At 39.0% G+C, this 25,284-nt stretch overlaps 1 protein-coding gene across 1 annotated transcript; it reads right to left on the bottom strand.

The window, feature by feature from the left end:
* Positions 1–1,853: 1,853 nt before the first annotated feature.
* On the bottom strand, positions 1,854–3,299 carry LOC145039675 (B-box zinc finger protein 24-like). The gene is made up of 3 exons (XM_078987702.1): positions 2,842–3,299; positions 2,426–2,746; positions 1,854–2,336 (listed from the first exon to the last, which is right to left on the bottom strand). Exons 1-3 carry the CDS (start codon positions 3,022–3,024, stop codon positions 2,118–2,120), a joined length of 723 nt encoding a protein of 240 aa, XP_078843828.1. The 5' UTR covers positions 3,025–3,299; the 3' UTR covers positions 1,854–2,117.
* Between the last annotated feature and the right edge of the window lie 21,985 nt (positions 3,300–25,284).

The raw sequence follows: 25,284 nt of genomic DNA, 5'->3' as shown, positions 1-25,284 counted from the left end.
GAGTCACCCGTGTCCAGACCCATCGAGGAAAAACCCCAGCCGACTCGTCGAGTCAGCTCATAGACTCGACAAGTCCTTTCAATCTAATTTCTCATTCAGACATCTACTACTTCAAACACTAGATCTAGCATCCCATGACTTCATTGTCACGTAAAGCTTCAATCTTTATGTTATGCATGGTAATTTTGCTCCAACATACAAAAACATGCTCTTACAATGTGTTAAGCACAATATACTTCATATGAGTGAATAAAGTTGGGACCTTTGGATTCTAGGGACCTCACAAGGTCCAGATCTAAGGTCTAAACCTCAAGACAACTCTATAAGCTTGAAATCCCAAATAAAGGTGGCATAAACCCTAAGTTTCCAAAATAAAGAAATCTAACCATAAGAATGATAAAGGTGCAGACTTTTTACCTTCCTCTTGAAGCTTTAGGTGTATTGACCCTTAATCCAACAGCTCCTCCTTATTCCTTGCTGAACAACTCCTCTTCTCCTCAAAGATGCATTAAAATTTCTCAAGATTAGCTAAACAATCTCTCTTTTAGCTCAAAAAGGTGACTAGGGTTTCTCTTAGTGAAGTTGGGCAACTCATGAGCCGCAAATGAGGCTATAAGTTCCCTTATATAGGCCCCAAACCCGGGGATTTAGGGTTTCACCACACAGCACCTACTCGACGAGTCGACTCTCTGACTCGTCAAGTCTATTCATTAATCCCAACGGTCAGCTCGACTCTACTCAACGAGTTGGACTCACAACTCGTCGAATCACTCAATAAACCCCAAAAATAAACACACCATTAACATACCTATGATTCCATATGTTACATATTAATACTAAATATGTACAAAATAAAAAATATATTACCCTTTTATGTTATTTTTTCCCGATTTATCTGAAGCAATCAGCTATAAAGATTAAATATGTACAATTAAACAAGTTGAAGAAGTAAATATAGATGGAAAATAAACTTAATGATTAAATATATATACAAATAAAAAAATATATTACCTTTTTAAGTCATTATCCCATAAGAAAATACCGATTATGATTGTTACAAATTGAGAAACAAAGAAAGTTGATAATCAATGTTCATAGAAATCATTATAGATCGTGTAAAAGTTCACTTTCCTTAATAGATATATCAGTAGGTTTTCCCAAACTTCATGCAAAATAATCAAATATTATAACACCCCAAGTTTTTTTTCAAGCAAAAAAGCATGAATCAACATACTAAAACTCATGTATGTAATGTTCACATTCATAGTAAATAGGAACCCTAAAAACATGGTATATATTTGGTATGTATATATAACCATAGTAACCTTACAGTGGTTAACGACAACACACACAAAAAAAAAAAAAAAAAAAAAAAAAAAAAAAAAAAAACCATGTTTTCCGAGAGTTGCAAACAATTAGCAGACAACTAAGATCGAACCCGTCAGATTTAACAAGTTTAGAGCATGTCTCACCTCCCATAGTGTTCACAATGTACATGTTAAAGCACAATGCATGACTGTTGAAAGCATATATGTCGATAAATTCCTGCTGTCTTTACCCAATAATTTATATATTCATATGTTTGTTTATTCTTTAAAAGTAGATGAACAAAACTATAATGTGAAAACTTTTGTCTTGCTTCACCTATACGTATCAAGATGCATTTAATATCATCATAAGTTCCACATGTGAAGGCTGTGTAGCCTATTAAATCATGACTTTAATCAATGAACAAAACATCAACAAACACTTCCATTTTTTCCTCTGAAATTTCTCACTTTTTTCTCCAAAATATATAATACATAACATACAAATATGACATACGATTCTATTTTTCCAGTAGCAACACTATAAAGTTATAATATAAAGATTATAGAATCTCATTCTCAGTTATACATAATATGGAAAACAATTATTCATTTGGTCCTCATATTATTTGTAAACAATTACATTTTAGTCATTCATCTATAAAACTTCATGACTTGATAGATAATTTCACGAGTGCAATGATCAAAACGCATTTGTTTAACAATACGACGACCAAATGAATACTTTTTCCTTGCAGAATATCGAGATTGGTATTGATATCGTATGATAAGCTCAGCTTACTTTCGAGTCTAACCAAGATCAGGAACAGTGAAGTGCTCATCGTCATCTTCCTCGTTCAAAATCTCGTATCTTGGTTTCTTGTTATTTGGCACGTAGAACTTGGTTTGTCTGTATGAGGTGGCGTTGATCGGCTGTGATGCCGGAAGCTGAGGAACTTCGGCAGCTTCGTCACCAAATACGCCATAGTCACTCAACCACTCGAGCGATCCGAATTCCATTGGTTCTTTCTGCACACCAAAGAAATACGTTTTCAATATCTGTAATAAGTATTAAACAATTTTGATATGTGAATACTGAATATATTGTATTGTTATACCTTGTCGGAGGTTTCAAAATCGGAAAACTGTAGCAGGTCATCGACGGCCCACGACGGGGAACTGTATCCAGAGACTGGATGTGTCTGTGCTTTCATAGGAACGACCTGTGGAACGACGATGTTCTTATTGGACGGTGGTGGTGGTTCGTGGTGGCTCTTCTCCGGCTCATGGGAGGAGCTAGAACTAAGAGCTACACGGATTCCGGTAGCTAAGAAACGCTGGTGGTTGGCAGCAAGGCTACCGGCTGAATGAATCGGTTCATCACAGTCGCGACAGAACAGAGCTCTATCCTCTACACAGAAAATAAATGCCGTTTTCTCCTATAAACACAGAATCGTAGATCGATTAAATCAGATAAAGTAAGTTACAAAAAGTAAAGCTCCAAAAAAACACGAAAATGGAGTTAGAAAATTACTTGGCAAATATCACAGCGAGGAAGCTTATTTGAAAGCGTTTGGAGGAGGAGCCTCTGGTGTTTGCTTGCAAGCTTATTAGCTGCGTGAACTTCAGTATCGCATGTTGCACACAACGCCGCTTCATCGGCACAACAGATCAAAGTCGCCGGAGCTTTCTCACATACGTCACACTGAATCTTCATCTTCTGCAACACGATAAAAACAATTTCAAGATCTAGCGCAGATCTGCATGAAATTTGATGATCTAACGCAAGAAAACAACTAGAATTTTGGTTCTAGTGTTAGTAAAGCAGACTAGATTTTGGAGGAAACCCTAAAATTTTGGAGAGAGATGGGATTGGGTGAGAGATAGTAAAGCAGACTAGATTTTGGAGGAAACCCTAAAATTTTGGAGAGAGATGGGATTGGGTGAGAGATGAAGAAGATAAGAAGGAGGATCAAATGCAAGATAGAAATGAAAGACAACTCACAACTGGGAGTAGATATGGGCCCCTTTGGTAGGAATTTGCATGGCTAGGAATGAATATTCGATTGTAGTGGCCATGAATTATTTTAGGTTGTGAATTTATATGTGGACCAAACTTTCAATCCATTTGCTTTGTATTAATTTCCGAAATATTAATAAGAGTAAATTACATGGTCCCTATCGTTTGGGGTAATTTGTGCGTTTGGTTTCTAACTTATTTTTTTAATTCGAAAGGTCCCTACTGATTGTTTTTATTACGTGTCTGGTCCCTATTGTTTGTTTTTGTTACACGCTTGGTCCCTGTCATACCTAAAAAGACTATTATTTAAATAGGAAAAAAATAATGTGGTACGTAAGGTAAGGTGAGAAGGGTGAGATTAGGGGTGTGTTTATTTAAATAAATTAAAAAATAAAGGGAAAAATAGACTTTTTATGTAAGACAGGGACCAAGCGCGTAACAAAAACAAACAGTATGGACCTTCCGAGTTAAAAAAATAAGTTAGGGACCAAACGTGCAAATTACCCTAAACCATAGGGATCATTCGTGTAATTTACTCTATTAATAATTTAGCACTAGAAAATTTAAATTTGATATATCTTTTTTTTCGAATTTTAGGGGAGGAGTATTTTTCATACACGGGACATGCATGTTTTTGGAAAAAATGTTTTTGGCATATATGAAATGGTGTTACGTACATATATCTAGTGGATGATGAGGATTCAAAGTGTCGGTAACACGGTTCCAACAAAACAAAATGAAACTTTTAATTTTATTTATTGAAAATGCAACTTTTTTTAATTATAAACAATTAAAGAAGTATTTGTTATAGTGTTTTTTTAAGGGTTAATGTGATCTTTTAGAGAGAAAAAAAATTAAAAAGGTCCCTCACTTTAATTATTTGTACTCTAGATCCCTAAAGTCATAAAATCTTCTTCATTTAAACCATTTTGTAAGAGATGAAGGGGGTGTGCCGGTAATTTTATTTAGGTGGTCATTGACTTTCAAAAGCCGAGTGTTTACCTTTCATGTATGAAATGTCACGTCTGCCTTTTAAACTAAAACGTTATCTTCTTTTTCTCTTCCTAAATAATTACCTTCATACCCTATTAACATTTACGTTTAAGAAGACAAAACTCAATTAGGGTTTTCTTACTCTAACGAAGGAAGGTATTGTGTTAACCCCTTAATCTTTGCTTTTAAACATGTGTGTTGTCCGGAAGTTGATCTCAACTTTAATGGCATGTTTGTCCGAGAAACTTGGTTTATGATGGAGGTGACGATAATTTGTTCACTGATGTTGATTTTGCAGGTATGAATCTGGATGAATGTGTTATATGGTTGGAATGTTTTACTAGAGAAACAGCTAAAAGGTTTTTTTTAGTGTCTTCCATATCGTCATCTATCCATTAGTATTCTATTCATAGAGAATGATTTTGAGTATGTCCAATTTTTAGATACAATTTACGAAAGTCCTCAAATATCCATTTATAACGACCATATTAGGAATGGTTTAGATGATTGGATTGATGAAGTAAGCACTCATGAAGAACATGGTTCAGTTATACAATGTGAATACCAAATTTTTCAAAAAGATCCTTTAGAAAAAGACCATATTTTTCACCGGCTTAACTTGGAGGATATAATAACCCAAGATCAACCCCATTTCCATATACAAGACAATTGATAATGAGTTCCCAAGCAAAATGTATGGAAGAAAACAAGACAATGATTTCCAAGAGAATGATGAGGATTTAGTTGTAGTCCATTCAAGTTTCTATGAGAAGGTAAACTAGAAGAAACAAACTCATGTTTTTTTGAAAACCCAAAACAGCTAAAATCAACGCTATGTAATTTAGTGTGGTCAATAGATAACTTTGTTTTATGACGAATGATAGTCAAAGGCTATTGGTGTGTTCTTAAGGAGAATGTACTTTTAGACTATGAGCTTCGTGAATAGGAGAAGAACACTCATTTCAAATAAAGTCACTAAAATTTAATCATAAATGAGCAAGAAACTACAAGTTATGGATAATTATGATATATTCATGGATTAGAGCTCATTACACAAAGGAGATTATGCATATAATAAGTCGACTATTAGACAACCAAGATAGGAAGTGATTACGAAGTTTTGTATAGCTTCCAGCTTTCGTTCAATGTAGAAGGGCAAAAAAAACATGATATAATTCTTGTTAAAGGCACACGTACTAAACACTATACTAAGCTACAATCTTATGGTGCAAAGATTAGAAGATCAAACCCTAAGCCTACTATAAAAAAGGATGTGCTATTAATGGATGATGGAAGAATTATCGTAAACCTGTTCCAGGTATTATTTAAATTTTTATGTTTTAAGCTTTTATGCTTGAACTCGACGAGTTAGGAAGCTCCAACTCGTCGAGTAGATTCATTTATGAGGACGCGGGATTCAGATCCTACCCGACGAGTCGAAAGGCCCCGACTCAACGAGTAGGCACTGTAACGAGAAACCCTAATTTTCAGGGGTTTGTACCATATTTAAAGAACTTATGGCTCAATTGCAGTCTCTTCCATTGTTCCTACAACCAGTAAAACCCTAGTTTGAGCCTTGCACCTTCTTGAGAGAGAAAGAGAGCTTTTGAGAGGGAGTTTTGGTGTGTTTGTGAAGATTTTGGAGTTTGAAGAAGAAGAAGCAAAGAGGGAAGCAGTAGATCTGACACCCACCTTGCATTGGTGACCATATTGAGGTATAAAGTCACTATCCTGACCTTTAGTTGCTTAAATCTCTTTTCTTGGATGTAAATGGTCACTTTTGGTGCCAAAAGGGTGTCATTTTCGGATCTGGACTTGTCACAAGGATATGGTTCCAAATATGTACCCCACTAGGTCTTCAATTACATAAAGTTGCTCACTTTATTCATCTTAGGCCCTTTCCATGCATTAACACCTTGTAGGAACCTTAGTATTGATGTTTTAGCCTTGTACGGACTTGCATGCACGTAAAGTTTGCAATTTTACATGGTAACTACACTAGGAGAAGTTGGATCTGAAGTTTCGGACCTTGGATCTCACTGGAAAGGACTGAACACAAAAAAGGACTGAAGGAACTTGTCACGTCCCTTAGACGACTTGGCAAGTCGAGTAAGGTTTACCCATTTTTTTGAGATTCTGAGTGTTTTGTGAAGGATTGGGGTTTTTGGTCTATTGGACCTTGAGGAACTCGACGAGTTATAGAGGTAACTTGGTGAGTTGAGGAGTTACTCGGGAACTCGACAAGTTGCTGGATGCACTCAACGAGTTGAGGTCAACATTGACTGTTGACCTTGACTTTGATCAGTGTTGACTGGGATTGACTTTGAGAATAATTATCGTAATTCAGGATTGTAACAAGTCAATTACATGGTGCTTATAGGCTGTTGAGTTAGAGTAGCACTTGGGATTTATACGATCTTAGCTTGTCAGTTCAGCATTTACGATAGGTGAGTCTCCTCACCATACCAATGGGTCGAAGGCACCAAGGCCGACCCATTATTGTTATGAGTTATGATCAGTTGGTTATAGGATATGTAATATGCTAGTTATTTGTGATACTCACATGAAAGACCTAGGGGGGTTCCAGGGCACTTATATGTAAGACCTTGGAGGGTTTCCTTGGCATTCTATTTGCTTGTATGGTTTGTATATCATCCCTTGATTGTAAAGACCGTGTGGGGGTTTCCATGGCAGTTAGTTAAGACCACGTGGGGGTTCCAGTGGCACTAGGTGTAAGACCCTGGAGGGTTTCCATGGCTTCTTTATATGTTTGTATGCATGGATTATGTGGTTTACATAGCTTTAATAGTTAATATGATTATGTGATTATGTGGTTTGTGTGGGGTATGATCTGGGGAACTCAATAAGCATTAGCTTACAGTTTATTGATTATTTCAAGTACTTCTGAGCCTAAGGGGAAGGGCAAGGTCTGATGGTGCGGCATGTACTCTCACTGGCGCTTTCCTTTTGGGACACTCTGATATTTGAAATATAAATTTGTTGACGTATGAATTTGAAAACCATTGTTTTGAGATTTTATGGATAACTAAATTTTTTTGATATTTTAAAATTGAAAATTTTCTTTTGAAAATTTGGGTCGTTTCAAGTTGGTATCAGAGCCTTGGTTTGAGAGATCCGGGCACACTTTCGGGTGTGTCAAGACTCAAACTAAGGAAATGGTAAAATTGTTTTCAAAAATAAAAGTTTAAAACTTTTTAGAATGAGAAAAAAGAGTGTGCAATGCGCGTGACCTGCCGAGTCAAGTAGGTAGTCCCCCCAGTATGTTAGCCATGTTATACTGATATGTGAGTTATGATAATCGTATGAATTTTGGTATGTTTATGCTTTCAAAATTGTATACGGTTAGGGTCTTATAGCCTCGGAATGATTGATTTGGCCTTATTTCATGTTCGTTGTCTGGTTGTGGTCTTAGGGTAGAGTCTATTATTCGAAAGTCTATTTGATCCTTTTCTTTGTACAATTTGCATGCATAAGGCAACCTAGTATGATTCAGTTCTACTTTGATATGGATGGAGGAAATCTTAGGTTAGCCTAGGATTTGAGTTATGCGTAGTCTGTACGGCATGATTGTTTTAGGACAAATTAGAGTTATCAGATAGAGACTTGGGTAAGGTGCATGTGGGTGTGGAAGGTAGTATTGGCCCCATACTAATGAAAGCACATGACTTATACCTGAACCAATGTTAGATCTGGAAGCTTTAAGGAGTACCGATGTGGGTGGATCCCCTCTATGGACATCCAGATCATTATGTTTTATGGTATTGCAAAGCAATATGGTGGTGACATGATTTGGAGCAGGGGGTCAGGATTGGGATATGGATTCGGGGTTGGGTTAGGTGACACTTTCGAGACCATTGACGAGAGGTTGCATAAGCTTATTGCAACAAAGGTTACCAGGGGCATCCTTGACGCTCCCCCAATTATCTTTGGGAAGGTCAAGGAGGGTATGATGGAGATCATAGAGGAGAGGCTCATGACATTCAGAACTGTGACAACCCGGTATTTCGAATCAATGTAATGACCTAAAAAGTCAAGAATTGTAATCTCTTTTGATATAATGAAATTAGTGTCAAAAATAAAATGTTCAAAAGTCTCTATTAGGTTGCCTAAAATGATAGTAATCGTGTCAAGGTTTTCGGAAATATAAAGAACAATAAAATATGAGTTATAACGAAGAAGATATGATCAATCGAAAATTCGTGTCAAAACCGATAAAACATTGGCAAATGTAAAAAGTGAAATTTCAATAAAATACTTTTTAGCCTTAGGTATCTAAACGAAAGTCGTAGATTATACTAAACCGTGAGCGTGCATAAAAAGAATGTCAAAATCCAATTCCGTATGAGGAAGTTATGATTTTTCTAAGTTTCGGGATAGCGGTAGACAGCTGAAAACTCGAAATAGAGATCGAGGGAGTTTTGGCTGAAACAACCTAAATGAGAATCGAAGATCTTAACAATAGTAGTGCAACGGTAAAAAGTATGACGAAAACGGACACCGGATGAAGAAGTTATGGATTTTTAACGGACTTTTCCTGTCCCGGCCTGTTAAAAATATAATATTAAAAATAAATTCAAAATTAGCCGACGGAGTCTAAACAAGAGTTGTAGAGAATAATCTCGCCTACGCGTGGATATAAAGAACGTCGAAAATGGAGCTCGTATGCGGAATTTACGGATTTTACAAGTTCGGGAGACAAAACTCGAGGCTGTCAGGCAGCTCACGACGTGAAGTTGTGACTGATGGGTTCCAGAGCCTATCAACGAGTTGTCAAGTCTACAAGAGGAGGCAAGTCGAGCTCACGACGTGAACCTCAGATTTCACCCCTATAAATAGAAACAGATTGTTTAGGGCTTAGGTGCTCAATTCTCTTCTCTCTAGTGCCAAAGCTTTGCGTTTTAACCCCCGAAGCCCCGGTCTTAACATCCAAGTCCCGAAGGAAGGTTTTACACTCCCGAGATTCCTGAGAATCCCGAGAAATCCGTTTTCTCGTGTCGAAGTTCTGCTCGGTTTTCCTCTCACCTTCTTCAAACTAACAAGTGAGTTCATACCCCTATAAATACGTTTTCAAATGCTTTGTAAATGCTTTTATACACTTTTAAAGGGAGGGGATACAAGTAAACACACAGTTATCCTTGTGTGAATAACATAAACCTTTTGTTATACTTTTTGTTATAATCTATCATACGAAAACGTTCTGATGCAACATATCATGAAAACACTTTGTCCATTTTGAAATGAAACACGTTGTTATATAAATATCAAACACTTTATTTATATTTTGAGTATAAATGCTCAATGATGTCATTACAAATGTTATACTTTACGTACAAAGTCGACACTTCACTAGGGTTTAGCATACAAACGAAATACACTTTTGGAAAAACTATAATAGGTATAGTTTACAGGGAAATCATGAGATTTTACATGCTATAAGTACTATATCAAGGAAATACTTTCATATACAAGAACAAATGGACTTTTCATACGTAAATCTATTTGATACTAAGTTTTGTGAGACATTCCACTTCACGTACTACCAAGTATGCCGTTAAAGTCATGTATTATATACCATTATCTCTTGTAAGGAGAGCGTGATAGCTGTGTATAGATCTATACGGGATAGACAATCCCACACCTAAATTGTTAGCTACAGTTAGACCGGCAGGTCTGGGGTGACAAACATCATAACATTCCAACGCCTGAAGAACGTTGTTATAGGCAGCGTAGGTCAATAGCATGGTTATAAAACTCATATGAAGTATTAAAAACACAATGATTTATGGGGTTATCAAATATCTTAGTGATTTTATACATACATAAATCTATTATTCTAGGCATGACAACTACTAATGCATTACAGTTTTGGAACTTTTAAACTACCACACACTCATGGAAAAATATTGGACTTTATAGAAGTAAACTCAGTGATTTATACCAAACTTACAAATTTTATACATAAATGCTTATGAACTCACTAACTTTATTGTTGACACTCTTTCAAAACTACTTGTATTTCTTAGGGATTCAGTAATACAGGTAGACTTCAGCTTTTGGAGAAGTGACGCTAAGTCGTCTGTTTAAAACTCATTTTGTCATCATATTGTAATTTGTTATGAACAAGTATCATTCAACAATGTAACTTTTAAATTATATATATGATGGACGTTTTACTTTCTTTACTATGTATTCAATTGTTATGATACTACATGAAGTCATCCGCCCTCGAACGATTCTGCCGTTCTGGTTTGGGGGTGTGACAAGAGTCGAGATTGTTGCGGGCCAGGTGGGGGCACGAACTCCCTCGTTCTGGGAGTTCAAGGTGTGCGGGTCACTGGAGTTTTTCAGGGTCAGGGACTCCATTGTTAGCCGATGCTGATGCTGGGTGGCGGACATAGAAAACGCCCAGTAAATAAGTTCTTTCCCTGATGTGGAAAATGTGGGTTTTGCTTCATTTATGCTGAGGGATCGGGCCCGAGATTGGTAGGGAGAAGTGACCGGCCAGGTGGGAGCAGTCGGCATAGATGAGATGACATGGGTTGAGTTTGTTAGGCAATTTGACTTGGAGGGGGAGGAGCAGTGGCGATATCTGCACCTGCCACATTTATGATTAATGATGGCTGCCCTGCTAATGCGGAGGCTCCTACGGTGAAGAGTTGTGAATTTCAGTTGACCACGAGGAGGCTCGGGCAAGACCAAACGTTATGGCTGGTATGTATTTTATCTTCCTGCTCTATAATTATTGCATTTCTTATGTGTATATTTTGAGGATGTATAGGTACCTTTTTGGTCAATGGTATGTCCGCCAACGTTTTGTTCGATTTGGGAGCTACCCGATCGTTTGTATCTCTTGCACTTAACAAGAAGTTTCGGGATGGGTTGGGGACTTTGGATTCCTATCTTGAGGTTGAGATTGCGGACGAATGTACTGTGAGTGTTGCGAGGGTGTATCGGGACTGTGTCCTGAATGTGTTGGGGGAGAGGTTCCATGTTGATCTGGTTCTGATACCGTTGCGAGGGCTGAAGGTGATTGTCGGAATGGACTGGTTGGGGGCCAATGGGTCCATGATAGATTGCGAGTGCCAGTTAGTGAGGGTTCGAACCCCAAGTGGGGGAGAACTGGTTATTCATGGGGGGAGGGCCTCGTAGGGGCCAACCCTCTGTTCAGCTGTGAGGGCTAGGAGATTTCTGCAACATGGTTATACGATATTTATGGCATATATCTCGGATACGAGAGTTGAGACCCTGAGGGATTTGGACAGTGTATCGGCTGTACGGGAATTTTGGGATGTTTTTCCCGAGGAGTTACTTGGAGTGCCTTCGGAGAGGCAAGTGGAGTTTCGCATTGATTTTGTGCCTAGTGCCACTCCGATAGCCAGGGCACTGTACCGGCTAGCTCCGCCCGAGATGCAAGAGTTATCTACGTAGCTTCAGGAGTTACTAGACCGAGGGTTGATCCGTTCGAGAAGTTCTCTGTGAGGAGCTCTGATCCTGTTCGTAAAAAAGTAGGAATCGTCACACAGGATGTGCATTTATTATCGAGAGCTGAACAAACTAAAGGTGAAAAATCGTTATCCGCTACCAAGGATCGACGATTTGTTTGATCAGCTGCAGGGTGCATCTTGGTTTTCCAAGATTGATCTTCGGTTGGGATACCACCAGATGAGAATTCGGGATGAGTATAAACTGAAGACAACTTTCAGGACCCGGTATAGGCACTGTGAGATTGTGGTGATGCCATTTGGGCTCACTAATGCCCCAACAGCGTTCATGGACCTCATGACCAGAGTGTGTAGACTGATGCTGGATCGGTCGATGATCATATTTATTGATGATATCATGGTCTATTCTAAGACCAAGGAGCAACATGAGCAACATCTGAGGGATGTATTGGAGACATTAAGAGCGGAAAGGTTGTATGCCAAGTTCTCAAAATGTGATTTCTGGCTGCGTGAGGTGCAGTTTTTGGGGCACATCATCATCTAGGAGGGCATTTCGGTTGATTCGGCCAAGGTTGAGGTGGCGATGCGATGGGAAGTACCGATGAACGTATCTAAGATTCGTAGCTTCTTGGGTTTAGTGAGCTATTACTGGAGATTCATCCAAGATCGTCGTTCCTTTGACCCGCTTGACTAAGAAGAATGTGACATTTCGATTGGTCCCAGATCAGCAGTTGGCTTTTGAGATCCTGAGACAGAGGTTATGTGAGGCTTCGTTTCTCGTGCTACCTGAGGGGCTGGATGATTTGGTAGTGTACTATGATGCATCGATCTCGGGGTTATGGGTTGTACTGATGCAAAGGGGGCATGTGATTGCGTATGCCTCGAGGAAGTTGAAGCCTCATGAGGCGAATTACCCTACTCACGACCTGGAATTAGAGGTAGTGGTGTTTGCCCTCAAGATTTGGAGGCACTACTTGTATGGGATAAAGTGTACTATTTACATTGATCATAAGAGCTTGAAGTACTTGATGGACCAACAAAACCTCAACATGCGGAAAAGAAGGTGGTCGGACAATGTGATGGCCAACGCATTGAGCTGCAAGATGGAAGGTTCCCCGATTAGGAACGTATGTTTGGGGATGATGGTGATCTCTAACTCCATCTCCTGTTCTCGGGCGTTCTCCACCATCTCATTCAGGGTTTTGCACCTTCTAAAGCTTACAAACTCCCGGATATCATCCCTCAGCATGGAATGATATCTCGTTTTGTGCATATTCTCGTCCGTAGCATACTGAGGAATCAACAAAGCTCGTTCACGAAATTTGGCGGTGATCTCTGCCACAGTCTCGTGGTCTGTTGGGCTTCCTGGAACTCCCTCACCATCCTCTGCACCTCAATGGCTGGTGCAAAATCCAAATCAAACCATCGAACAAACTAGGCCCACGTCATCTCAGCCACCCCGACCACTCCTACGTGGCTAGTTACCTCGCCCCACCAATCATGGGCCTTGTCTCTCAGCATGCAAGAAGCAAATCCAACCTTTTCTGCATCCGGGCAAGAACTTGTGCACTGGGCATTTTTAATACCCACCACCCAACATCAGCTAACAATGGGGTCCCTAACCCCGAAAGACTTAGGCGCCCCACACACCTTGAACTCCCGAAATGAGGGAGTTTAGGTCCCAAGCAAGCCAGCAACAATCTCATCCCTGAATGCCATGAATCTCTCCTCCATAATCTCCATCATACCCTCTTTGACCGTCCCAAAAATGACTGGGGTCAAGGATGCCCATGGTAACCTCGGTTGCGATAAGCTCGTGCAACCTCTCATCAATGACATCGGTAGTGTTGCCTGATCCATCCCCGGATCCAGATCCCGATCTTGACCCCCTGCTCCAAATCGTGTCACCACCATGCTAAACTGAAATTTCATAGATCACTACGATCAGGATTTCCATATAAGGGATCTTACCACACCGGTCCTCCTTGAGGTCGTCAGATCTAACATTGGTTCAGGTACAGGTCATGTGCTTTTAGTAGTACGGACCCAATACTACATTCCACACCTACCTGTACCTTCATGGGTTTTGAACAAACAATCATATGTGTGCATGCAACCCTAGATTTGGATCAATGTTTTCTCTATTAGATACACAACTTTATGAACACAATAAGAACCCTAGCCAGCAGGTATATATTTCGAAATTTATATAGAAGAGTATATCACATACCTCTTGTTATTATATTGCAATAACAAGACTAATCTTCAATCTTTTAGTCTTGAAAGCAAGTACCACAAGTGTAGTACCTCTAATGGCTCACAAACACCACAAGCAATTGGATAGGCAAGAGAGAGAGAGAGAGAGGAGAGAGGACGAAATCGGCTCTAGGAACCCTAGGGAACAAGTGGCCGATTTCCTTAGGCTTAGGGGTCTTTATATAGGGTATAGATTAGGGTTTCAGTCCTTATCCTTATCTAGTTGCCTGCCCACCAAGTAACTATAAGATAAGCCTTGAAAGCCTTATCCTTGGACGATTTCAAGGGCCTTATCCCCGTGAATTCGTCCAGCTCTCCCATAGGGCATCCATTGCCCTAATTTGCAACTATCACATAATTTCAATTCAGCCCCTGAAGTTTAATTAATTACATTTGATCACAAAATTAATTCTTAATTAATTATTGACCAATATTAATTAAACAAATACGATTTCTCCTATTAATATATTATTCCTATAATATATTAATAAATCATAATAACCTCTTTCTCTATTATTTCTCCTATCAAGTTGCTTTGGTGAAGGCAACCCAAAAGGACCATGCACAACCGGGTCAAGTACTTACCAAATATGGTTACGGGCTTAGACACTAATCCAACAGTCTCTCACTTGGATAAGTCTAGTAACCACAAATGTAGGTATAACTCGATTAGCAATCGTAGCTCTCAAAGACGTTGTCGAACTCTGATCTTATCAGTAACCTGTCCTTTAGATAAGGGATTGTACAGTCCTCTGTTTCAAATATCGTGCGGACTATCTCATGGAACATAGTCATACTCATTGTCCAGTAATTAGTTTCTCGATCTCAAATTCATTTGACATAGAACTTAATTGAACACATCAATTCAGTCCTGACCGGGCCCGACACATAAGTCAAATCAAAATCATCGAGGGGCCCTGATATCGCTTTTATCCTCTAAGGATAAAAGAAACAGATAAACTTCGACTTATATGCATTTACTACTCACTAATCAATTATACACAACAATGCATTTTATGACATCACTTTACTGATGTGGTTTCGCATTATCAATGTACAATCAATTAGCAACCAATAAACCATATATCTTGGTTTTAAGACCATATGATATTATCATCTTGCGATCACTCGTGATAGATTCCATGAAGTGATTCCAGCAAGTGCGGGTTTATTCCAATGCTCAAAACTTATTTATAAGCACTCATGAATGTTGTAAATAACCTTTGTTATGTCTAATACCTTTTAGACAATCTACTCACCAATTCATGACAGTCTTCATTCATAACTACTTCCAACATATGAACGACTGTGGATCGTTTGAATAATTCGATTATTCTTAATTAACTCAATTATTCAGGAAGTCAAAACATGCAAAGCAAAATAATAGTCAACCAATTAACATAAGACAATAGCTATACTAATAAATAACACTCCTTTATTTAATCATCAAATGTCAATTACAATTATCTATTACTCATTTCTAAACTATCTAATCCAAACTAACATCATCCTTCAGCCCAATGCTCCTAGCGTGCTGCAAATGCTTAACCCTACTCAGTCCCTTCGTAAACGGATCTGTTGGGTTGTCCTCTGACGATATCCCCTTAACTACGAGGATTCCTTCTTCTACCTGATGTCTAATAAAGTGATATTTTCTGTCGATATGTCGAGATCTACCATGATCCCTCGGTTCCTTGGTCAAGGCAACCGCTCCTTCATTATCACAGAAAATTTCCATAAGCTTCGTTATGGCAGGTACAACTCCAAGGTCTCCAATGAAGTTCTTCAACCATATTGCCTCCTTTGATGCTTCACTTGTTGCAATGTACTTTGATTCGCACATTGAATTAGCTACGGTTTCTTGCTTGGAACTTTTCCAAGTCACTACTCCTCCATTAAGGGTAAAGACCCAGCCCGACTGCGAACGGTAGTTGTCCCTGTCGGTCTAGAAACTGGCATCACTATACCCTCGCACCTTTAATTCATCACTCCCTCTGAGAACCAGAAACCATTCCTTGGTCCTCCGAAGGTACTTAAGGATATTCTTGACTGTGTTCCAATGTGCTCTGTCGGGATTCCCTTGATATCTACTGACCATGCTCAAAGCGAAGGGCACATCAGGGCGATTACAAGTCATAGCATACTTGATTGAGCCAACTGCGGAAGCGTAAGGTACTAGGCTCATCTCTGCTATCTCGGCTTCGGTACTCGAACTTTGAGCTTACTCAACTTGGCATTACTTTGGATCGGTAATTCTCCCTTCTTCGAGTTCTCCATACTAAAACGTTTTAGTACCTTGTCCAAGTAAGTATTCTGACTAAGTCCTATTAGTTTCTTACTTCGGTCTCTCATTATCCTTATTCCCAAAATATAGAAAGCCTCTCTGAGGTCCTTCATAACGAAACACTTCCCGAGCCAGGACTTAACTTCCTGCAGTGTCGGGATGTCGTTTCCTATGAGTAATATGTCATCAACATATAACACGAGAAAGCTAACTATACTTTCACTGGCTTTGATATATATACACGATTCATCTTTGCTTCGTACAAATCCAAACTCTTTGACTTTCTCATCAAAGCAAAGATTCCATCCACGAGATGCTTGTTTAAGTCCATAAATGGGCTTCTCAAGCTTGCACACTCTATTGGGATGCTTTTCATTGACAAAACCCTCTGGCTGAGCCATGTAAACATCCTCAACCAATTTCCCATTAAGGAAAGCGGTTTTGATATCCATTTTCCATATTTCATAATCATGAAATGCAGCAATGGCCAACATCACCCTAATAGACTTAATTTTAGCAACTGGTGAGAAGATCTCGTCATAGTCAACTCCGGGATTTTGAGTAAATCCCTTCGCAACCAATCGCGCCTTATACGTGTGCACATTCCCATCCATGTCCGTCTTTTTCTTGAAGATCCACTTGCACCCAACCGTCTTACGTCCGGGCACATTATCAACCAAATTCCAAACTTGGTTGTCATACATGGACTGAATCTCGCTGTCCATCGCCTTTTTCCATTTCGCAGACTACGGGCCTACCATGGCTTCCTTATAGCTGTTAGGTTCATCTAGATTTACTAGTGTAGTATCACTAATATACGTGTCCCCTTCAATAGTGATATGAAAACCATACAATTGGGGTTGAACTCTAACTCTTTCGGAACGTCTAAGAGGTAAGGATTCGTCAATCGGTTCAACCAGAGTCTCCTCCTCGGGTTGAGCACCAGAGTTAGAGGTTCCTTCATCGCTCGACTCTTGAATCCCTTCAAGATCTATTTGCCTCCCACTGTCTCCTTGGTTTATGAGTTCTCGCTCTCGAAAAACCCCTCTCCTCACAACAAAGACAACATTGTCACTCGGTCTATAGAAGAGATACCCAAAGGATTTCTGTGGGTAGTCGATGAAGATACATCGCTCACTACAAGGTTTGAGCTTATCGTGAGTCTCTCGTCTTACGAAAGCCTCACAACCCCAAACCTTGATATGTGCCAACGAGGGAGCTTTCCCTGTCCACATCTCGTGAGGTGTTTTGGTAACCTTCTTTGTAGGGACTAAGTTAAGGATATGGGCAGCAGTCTCTAAGGCATACCCCCAGAATGAGATAGGTAGTGAAGCACGACTCATCATGGAATGAACCATGTCCAACAAGGTTCGATTACGCCTCTCAGCCACACCATTCAACTGCGGTGTCCTAGGCTGCGTCAATTGCGAAACTATTATGCATTCCTTGAGATAGTCGTGGAATTCAAGATTTAGGTACTCTCCTCCTAGATCGGATCGAAGCATATTGTTTTTCCTGCCCAATTGATTCTCCACTTCTTTTTTAAACTCTTTGAACTTTTCAAAGGTTTATGACTTGTGCTTGATTAAGTAAATATACCCATATCTACTATAATCATTAGTGAAAGTCACATAGAAGCGGTTCGTGTCCCTTGTGGTGGATCTAAAGGGTCCACATACATCGGTATGTATGAGATCCAATAAACCCTCACCCTTTTCACAAGTTCCAGAGAAGGGTGACTTGGTCATCTTTCCAAGTAAACAAGACTCACACTCATCATCGTCCCTAAGGTCAAATGACTCAAACACTCCATCCTTTTGGAGTTGGGCTATGCGTTTCTTGTTGACATGTCCAAGACGACAATGCCACAAGCATGCTTTATCCAAACCATTGGAAGAATCCACACACAACACATCATTTCCTAAGTTATCTACAACCATAACAGTTTCATAAATTCCATTACAAGGCAATGCTTCAAAATATAAGACACCATTTAGATAAGCATAAATTGAACCTTTCTCATTATCAAACAAATATCTAAATCCTTATCTAAACATCCCATGAAATGAAATGATGTTTCTTGCCATATCTGGCGAATAGCAACAATTATCTAAATCTAAACCTAATCCATTACTAAGCGCTAAAGAATACACTCTAATCTTGGTGACAGGCGACGATCTTGTGTTTCCCATGATTAGATTTATTCTTCCACGCTCCACATCTCTATTTCTTCTCAGTCCCTGCAAATCAGAACATATGTGAAAACCACATCCTGTATCAAGAACCCAAGAAATAGTATATGATGAATCATTAGATTTAATTTTCTAAATACCTGTGAAAGACGGCTTGATCTTCCCATCCTTGATGGCTTGCAGATATTCCGAGCAGCTTCTCTTCCAGTGTCCTATTTTGTGGCAGTGGTGACATTCTGCCTCCTCAGGGTTTGAGTTGGGCTTAGTAGGACCGACTTTCGTTCCACTAGTAGAGGAACCATCTTGGGGTTTCCCTTGTGGTGGCTCTTTAAAGGAGCCTTCCTCTTTTTGCCCTTCCCTTGCCCAATGGCCAAAACAGGAGCACCGGGTGGAGTGGGAGTTGGTGCAATAGATTTGTCTTTGAGGTTGCTCTCAACAGTCCTTAAGAGTCCTTGGAGTTTTCTTAGGGTGACTTCTTCTTTGTTCATGTGGTATGTCATCCTAAATTGGTTGTAGCACGAGGTCAAGGAGTGGAGAATGATGTCGATAGCCAAGTCTTCCCTAAAGTTAACATTTAACTTGCGAAGACGATCAACATACCTTTGCATCTTTTGCAAATGCGAGGTTAGGGATTCTCTACTTCCCATCTTAGCGGTGATCATGTTGGTGATGATCTCGTAGAGCTCTTGCCTTGTGCTTTGGTGGTACCTCTCCAGCAAATCTTGGTGCATTTCATAGGGATACATGTCATCATAGGACTTTTGGAGTTCAAGATTCATAGTGGCTAGCATAATGCAATGGACTTTCGTTGCATCACGCTCATGGGTCTCAAAGACGGCCATTTCTTCGGGAGTAGCGATTTCCGGATTAATCTTTTCAAGATTCTCGTCGAGGACATATTCTTTGTCCTCATTGCGGGAAATCATGCGAATGTATCTTATCCATTCGTTGAAATTCGATCCGTCGATGTCACCTTTTGACATAGGCTCATTAGTGAGAATGAACCAGCAGCAACGTTGTGTGCGTTTGCGTTAGACATCTGCAAATAGAAAGGAAAAAAGTTTGATTAGAATTGAATCCCTAATTAAACACCCAAAATGAGAAATTAGGGCTAGGATCCAAAAACATTATTTACACATTAGAAAAGGGTTGCCGTAATCCAACATGTAAATAATTTGGAGGTAAGTGAATAACGATTCACTAATTCTTCATCATGAAAAACATTAGGCTTAGGTTTTAAATGTATTGAGAATTCCTAGATTTCTTGAGATTCATTGAACTTTTTAATGGCATGTTTAAATCTCGATATGCCCCTCTTGTTTGTGACTGGGATGCCGAGGATCACAAAGCGGGTGTGAATAACCACACAAATATACATGGTGCCCTCATTGTTACAGTCACCTATTCGATGTGTCGGTTAACCACACACGCTCCATCGAACTATGACAAACAATGAGTCACCCTTTGCCACCTTTTCTTAGAACCAATTAGTGTGCCGGTTAACCATACACGCTCCATTAACTTCTTAGCAAGGGTGCAAAGTGTAATTTCATGGGATTGCATCAATTCACTTTTGCCTAAAGTAACTAGGACTGTGAATTTTGTAAAAACGTTTAGTTACTTTATATAGTTTCATTATACTTATTAATGAAGAGAGGATTGCCCTATCCCACCCGTTCGGTTAACAACCCTCTACCAATCAAGAAAACGGTGGGTAAGAGTGGATACCCATTAAACGGATATTTTATAGGCCATAACCTTATACCCCCCTTATAGAGCGGCTTCGTGAATGATGCCTACTAACGGTAAGACTAACATTTTAGTTATACATACATACATATACATATATATATATATATATATATATATATATATATATATATATATATATATATATCTTGTAATAATATAATAGTATAAGGTGTATTTTAAACATTTTAAAAATAATAGGGTTTTAATCTCAATTTAAAATTTTCAAAATTTATAACTTTTAAATTAAAATTTTAAATATTAAAACTCTTGATTTAATAATTATCTAAATTAAACAATTAATTTTAATTACTAAATCATAAAGGATTATTATAAATTAAACAATTAATTTTATCTTAATCCCTTATATCCCTCTAAAATTCAAAAACTAGAGAGGGGAGAATTCAAAATCTTTAATTACTATATTTAACAATTAAAAGATAATTACAAGATATGAGATTATCTAAATCTCTAGATTTTAGGGACTTATCTTGGGGAGGAGACAAATCTCCAAAATCTAGGGTTTGCAAACCCTAGATCTCGAAATCTTGGGCAACAAGGAAAAGGGTTTGAAAACCCTTCAAAATTTTGAACACAAGGGTTCAAGAACTCTAAAATCGAAATCCTAGCTTCCTAGGGTTTATTGGCCATAAACCCTAAAGTGTCAAATTCATACAATGGTATAATACTAATTGAAAACAATTCAACCAAAGGCTCTGATACCACTGATGGGTTTTGAATAAACAATCCTATGTGTGCATGCAACCCTAGATTTGGATCTATGTTTTCTCTATTAGATACACAACTTTATAAACACAATAAGAACCCTAGCCAGTAGGTATATATTTCGAAATTTATATAGAAGAGTATATCACATACCTCTTGTTATTATATTGCAATAACAACACTAATCTTCAATCTCTTAGTCTTGAAAGCAAGTACCACAAGTGTAGTACCTCTAATGGCTCACAAACACCACAAGCAACTGGAGAGGAAAGAGAAAGAGAGAGAGAGAGAGAAAGAGATGAGAGAGGAAGAAATCGGCTCTAGGAACCCTAGGGAACAAGTGGCCAGTTTCCTTAGGCTTAGGGGTCTTTATATAGGGTATAGATTAGGGTTTCAGTCCTTATCCTTATCTAGTTGCCTGCCCACCAAGTAACCATAAGATAAGCCTTGAAAGCCTTATCCTTGGACGATTTCAAGGGCCTTATCCCCTTGAATTCATCCACCTCTCCCATAGGGCATCCATTGCCCTAATTTGCAACTACCACATAATTACAATTTAGCCCCTGTAGTTTAATTAATTACATTTGATCACAAAATTAATTCTTAATTAATTATTGACCAATATTAATTAAAAAAAATATGATTTCTCCTATTAATATATTATTCCTATAATATATTAATAAATTATAATACCCTCTTTCTCTATTATTTCTCCAATCAAGTTGCTTTGGTGAAGGCAACCCAAAAGGACCATGCACAAGCGGGTCAAGTACTTACCAAATATGGTTACGGGCTTAGACACTAATCCAACATACCTTTCCCCCGTGCTCTACCTAATAACCCCAGTTAACCCCATAACTAAAACATACCCACAAACTACCACATACATCAAATCTCAGGTTGTCCTAAGATTTGTTCTACTCATATCAATCAGATCAATCATAACAGTTTGCCTCTATGCATGCAAATAATACACTGAAAAGGATCAAATAGACTTTCAAATAAAAGATTCTACCCTATGACGACAACCAGACAAGGAATAGGAAATAAGGCCAAATCAATCATTCCGAGGCTATAAGCTCCTAACCATATACAATTTTAAAAGCATACATACTTGGCTTCGCTGATCACGCGTGTTGCACTCCCAACTTTTCCTTTCTTTCAAAATCTTTTTATGTTATTTTGTGAAAACAATTTTTTACCATTTCCTTAGTTTGAGTCCCGACACACCCGAGAGTGTGCCCGAATCTCTCAAACCAAGGCTCTGATACCAACTTGTAATGACCCAATTTTTACAAAGAAAATTTTCATTTTAAAATAATCAAACACAGTTCCAACATTAAGAAATCCAGTTATAATTGTTTTCAAAACATAAGTCAAATACAACTTTTATTCCAAACATCAGAGTGTCCTGTGAAAACGCCTGAGAGAGAGAGAGAGAGTGCACGTCATGCCATCACGCCTAGCCCTTGCCCTTGGGATCTGAAGTACCTAAAACAAATCCACAATCTGTAAGCTAATTATTAGTGAGTACCCTAAAGCATACCACACACACAATACACATATCACATATCATGTTAGTTATAAAAGCTACATATATCACATAAGCCATGCATACATAAACCTGTAAGGATGCCATGGGTTCCCCCAGGGTCTTACACCATTATGCCATGGGCTAGCCCACATGGTATTAATGTGGGAATGCCATGGGCTACCCCACATGGTCTTATATCCAATTGCCACTGGCTCCCCTTGGGTCTTCCATGCAATAACATACATAATCACGAAACATATCATATATCATAGAAATATCTACACATAACACAAACATAAACCTGTAAGGATGCCATGGGCTCCCCCCAGGGTCTTATAGCAGTGTGCCATGGGCTACCCTACATAGTCTTAACCTGGGAATGACATGGGCTACCCCACATGGTCTTATATCCAATTGCCACGGGCTCCCCCCGGGGTCTTCCATGCAATAACATACAAAATAACCTAACATAAAATAGGCCGGCCTTGGTGCCTTAGACCCATTGGTATGGTGATAAGACTCACCTCTGTCCGAAGAATCTGAAACTGCCCTCCTAACTATCCGCAATCTCCCATGCTAAATAATAATATTTATTAATGTTAGGGATTCACATAATCAAAGGGAAATCCAAACTCCAAGTGCTTCCATAAAGGCCTAAATATTCTTCCTTTGTTAATGGGCCCAAAGTCCATGTCCAAAAACCATCAATAGGACTAATGGCCCAATAAGGCCCAATCATAACATCAATGACCCAAAATATATGAACTGGCCCACTATCCCTAAAATATAACTAGATACAATAACTCATTGAGACCCAATAGTTCAAATAACCAAAGCAGATCCAAGCCCATCTGTGGTGCGTACGCTTAGCGTACCACTCTGGCAAGCATCGTACTGGGTCTCTGGGATGTACGCATAGCGTACGCTAGGTTGCGCCGAATGTACTAACAGATTAATCACTTTCTCCATTAAGTGCTTAATACTTGATTCCCTCACGTCCAAAAGTCAGATCTAAGCTTATTAAGACGACCTAGGGCATAAAGTTGGCAACTTTATGCCTTTGCATGTATCATATGTTCCCAACACCCATATTAAGACTTTTTTAAGGTTCTTAACCCATGCATGAGGTCAAAACACCCACAAAGAATTCATTTTTATGTTATAAACAAACCAAAGGACCTCAGATCTGTCATTTCCATCCTCTAGAGTTGCTCAACTCACAAGAGGAGATCCAAAATCAACAAAGGGAACAAAAATAGAAAAACCTAGCTAGATCTAGTGATTAGAGTGGAATGGTGCAAGCTTTATACCTCTAGAAGCTCCTCAAGGTCGACTAGATGCATATTCTTGAAGCCCAATGACACTCCAAGCTTCCTTAACAACTTCTCTTTCTTGAATGTCACTAAAAATGGCAACCAACACCCTCTCTAAGCTCAAAATGGTCTCACAAGCTTTCTCTAGAGTGGAAGGACGTTCTAAGGCTATGGAGGCTCTATAGAGTTAAGTCCAAGGGACTTAAGGATGTTTAAATAGGCCCCATGTTCAAAAAATAGGGTTTGGTCATCCGGCACGTACGCCTAACATACGTGCTGCCCTTTCACGATCATCCATGCATAGTACGCTAAGCGTACTCATAAGTACGCCCAACGTACTTAAGGGACTATTATGTTAAAATTAGATTTATTCAACGTTTCCAAGCCATAATTTGGTTACACCATGTTACATATACATAACAGATAAGCATACATATAACCAGTCAACAAAAAATCATACAGATCCTACAGATAACTAAGCATAACATCATCCTATATACCATGATACCAATCTAACAGATCACCACATCACAAAGTATACTATCACATATAAGGATATCTAATCCAATGGGCCGGCCTTAGTGCCTTCGGCCCATAAATATAGTCAGGAAAACTCACCTCACAGACTGAACAGTAGCTGATGAGGTCCTGAATCCGAATCTTAGATCTAACTTTCACCTATCCAACCCGATGAACAATCATAATCAAAATACCAAAATACACAAAATACCCTTTGGTCAAACTTGGTCAATAGTCAAATTCAAACTAGTCAAATCAACTAAGTCAAATGAGTCAACCCAACTGAGCCACCTCAGAATGAGTATGCGGGGCGTACTCTGAGGGTACGGTGGGCGTACTCCGAGGGTATGTTGGGTGTACTCGCGTCCTCTCACGTTGACCACCACCGGGTGGTTAACCTAGTATGCATGGTGTACTCTGAGTATGCGGGGCGTACTCTGAGAAACTTCAAAAATCATTAAGTGCTTAATGGCTTAAGAACTTACGTCCATATTTTAGATTCATGGCTAAAATACACTTTATAGTCATAAAGTTTCCAACTCAATGACTTTGCATGCCCATAAAGTGATTATCTCAACTTCTTAATCCTTTAAGACCTTCTACAAGATGCATGGAGCAAAAAAAACCATTTGAAACCCATTTATATGACTCAAGACCCTTCTAAGGGTCTGAAAGGACAACTTAATGGATCAAGAACATGATTTGTTCATGAAACACCACATTTGGGGCATAAAGAACCTAAAACTAAGCCAAAAACAAGATCTACAAGAAACTACACCAAGTTCAGAACTTGATACCTCAAAATGGTGCCAAAAGGTGGTATGATCCTGGATCTAGAGAGATTCACTCCTTCAAGGTGGTTTCCTCTTCCTTCCTTCTTCTTCAAGAGCACAAAACACCCACACAAAAGCTTAGAATGCTTCACAAG

The sequence above is a fragment of the Lactuca saligna genome, chromosome 1 (assembly GCF_052625555.1).
Source record: "Lactuca saligna cultivar CGN05327 chromosome 1, ASM5262555v1, whole genome shotgun sequence".
NCBI classification, from domain to species: Eukaryota; Viridiplantae; Streptophyta; class Magnoliopsida; order Asterales; family Asteraceae; genus Lactuca; species Lactuca saligna.
Note: the sequence above shows the minus strand (reverse complement) of the source record. Positions and strands in the feature narration are given on the sequence as shown.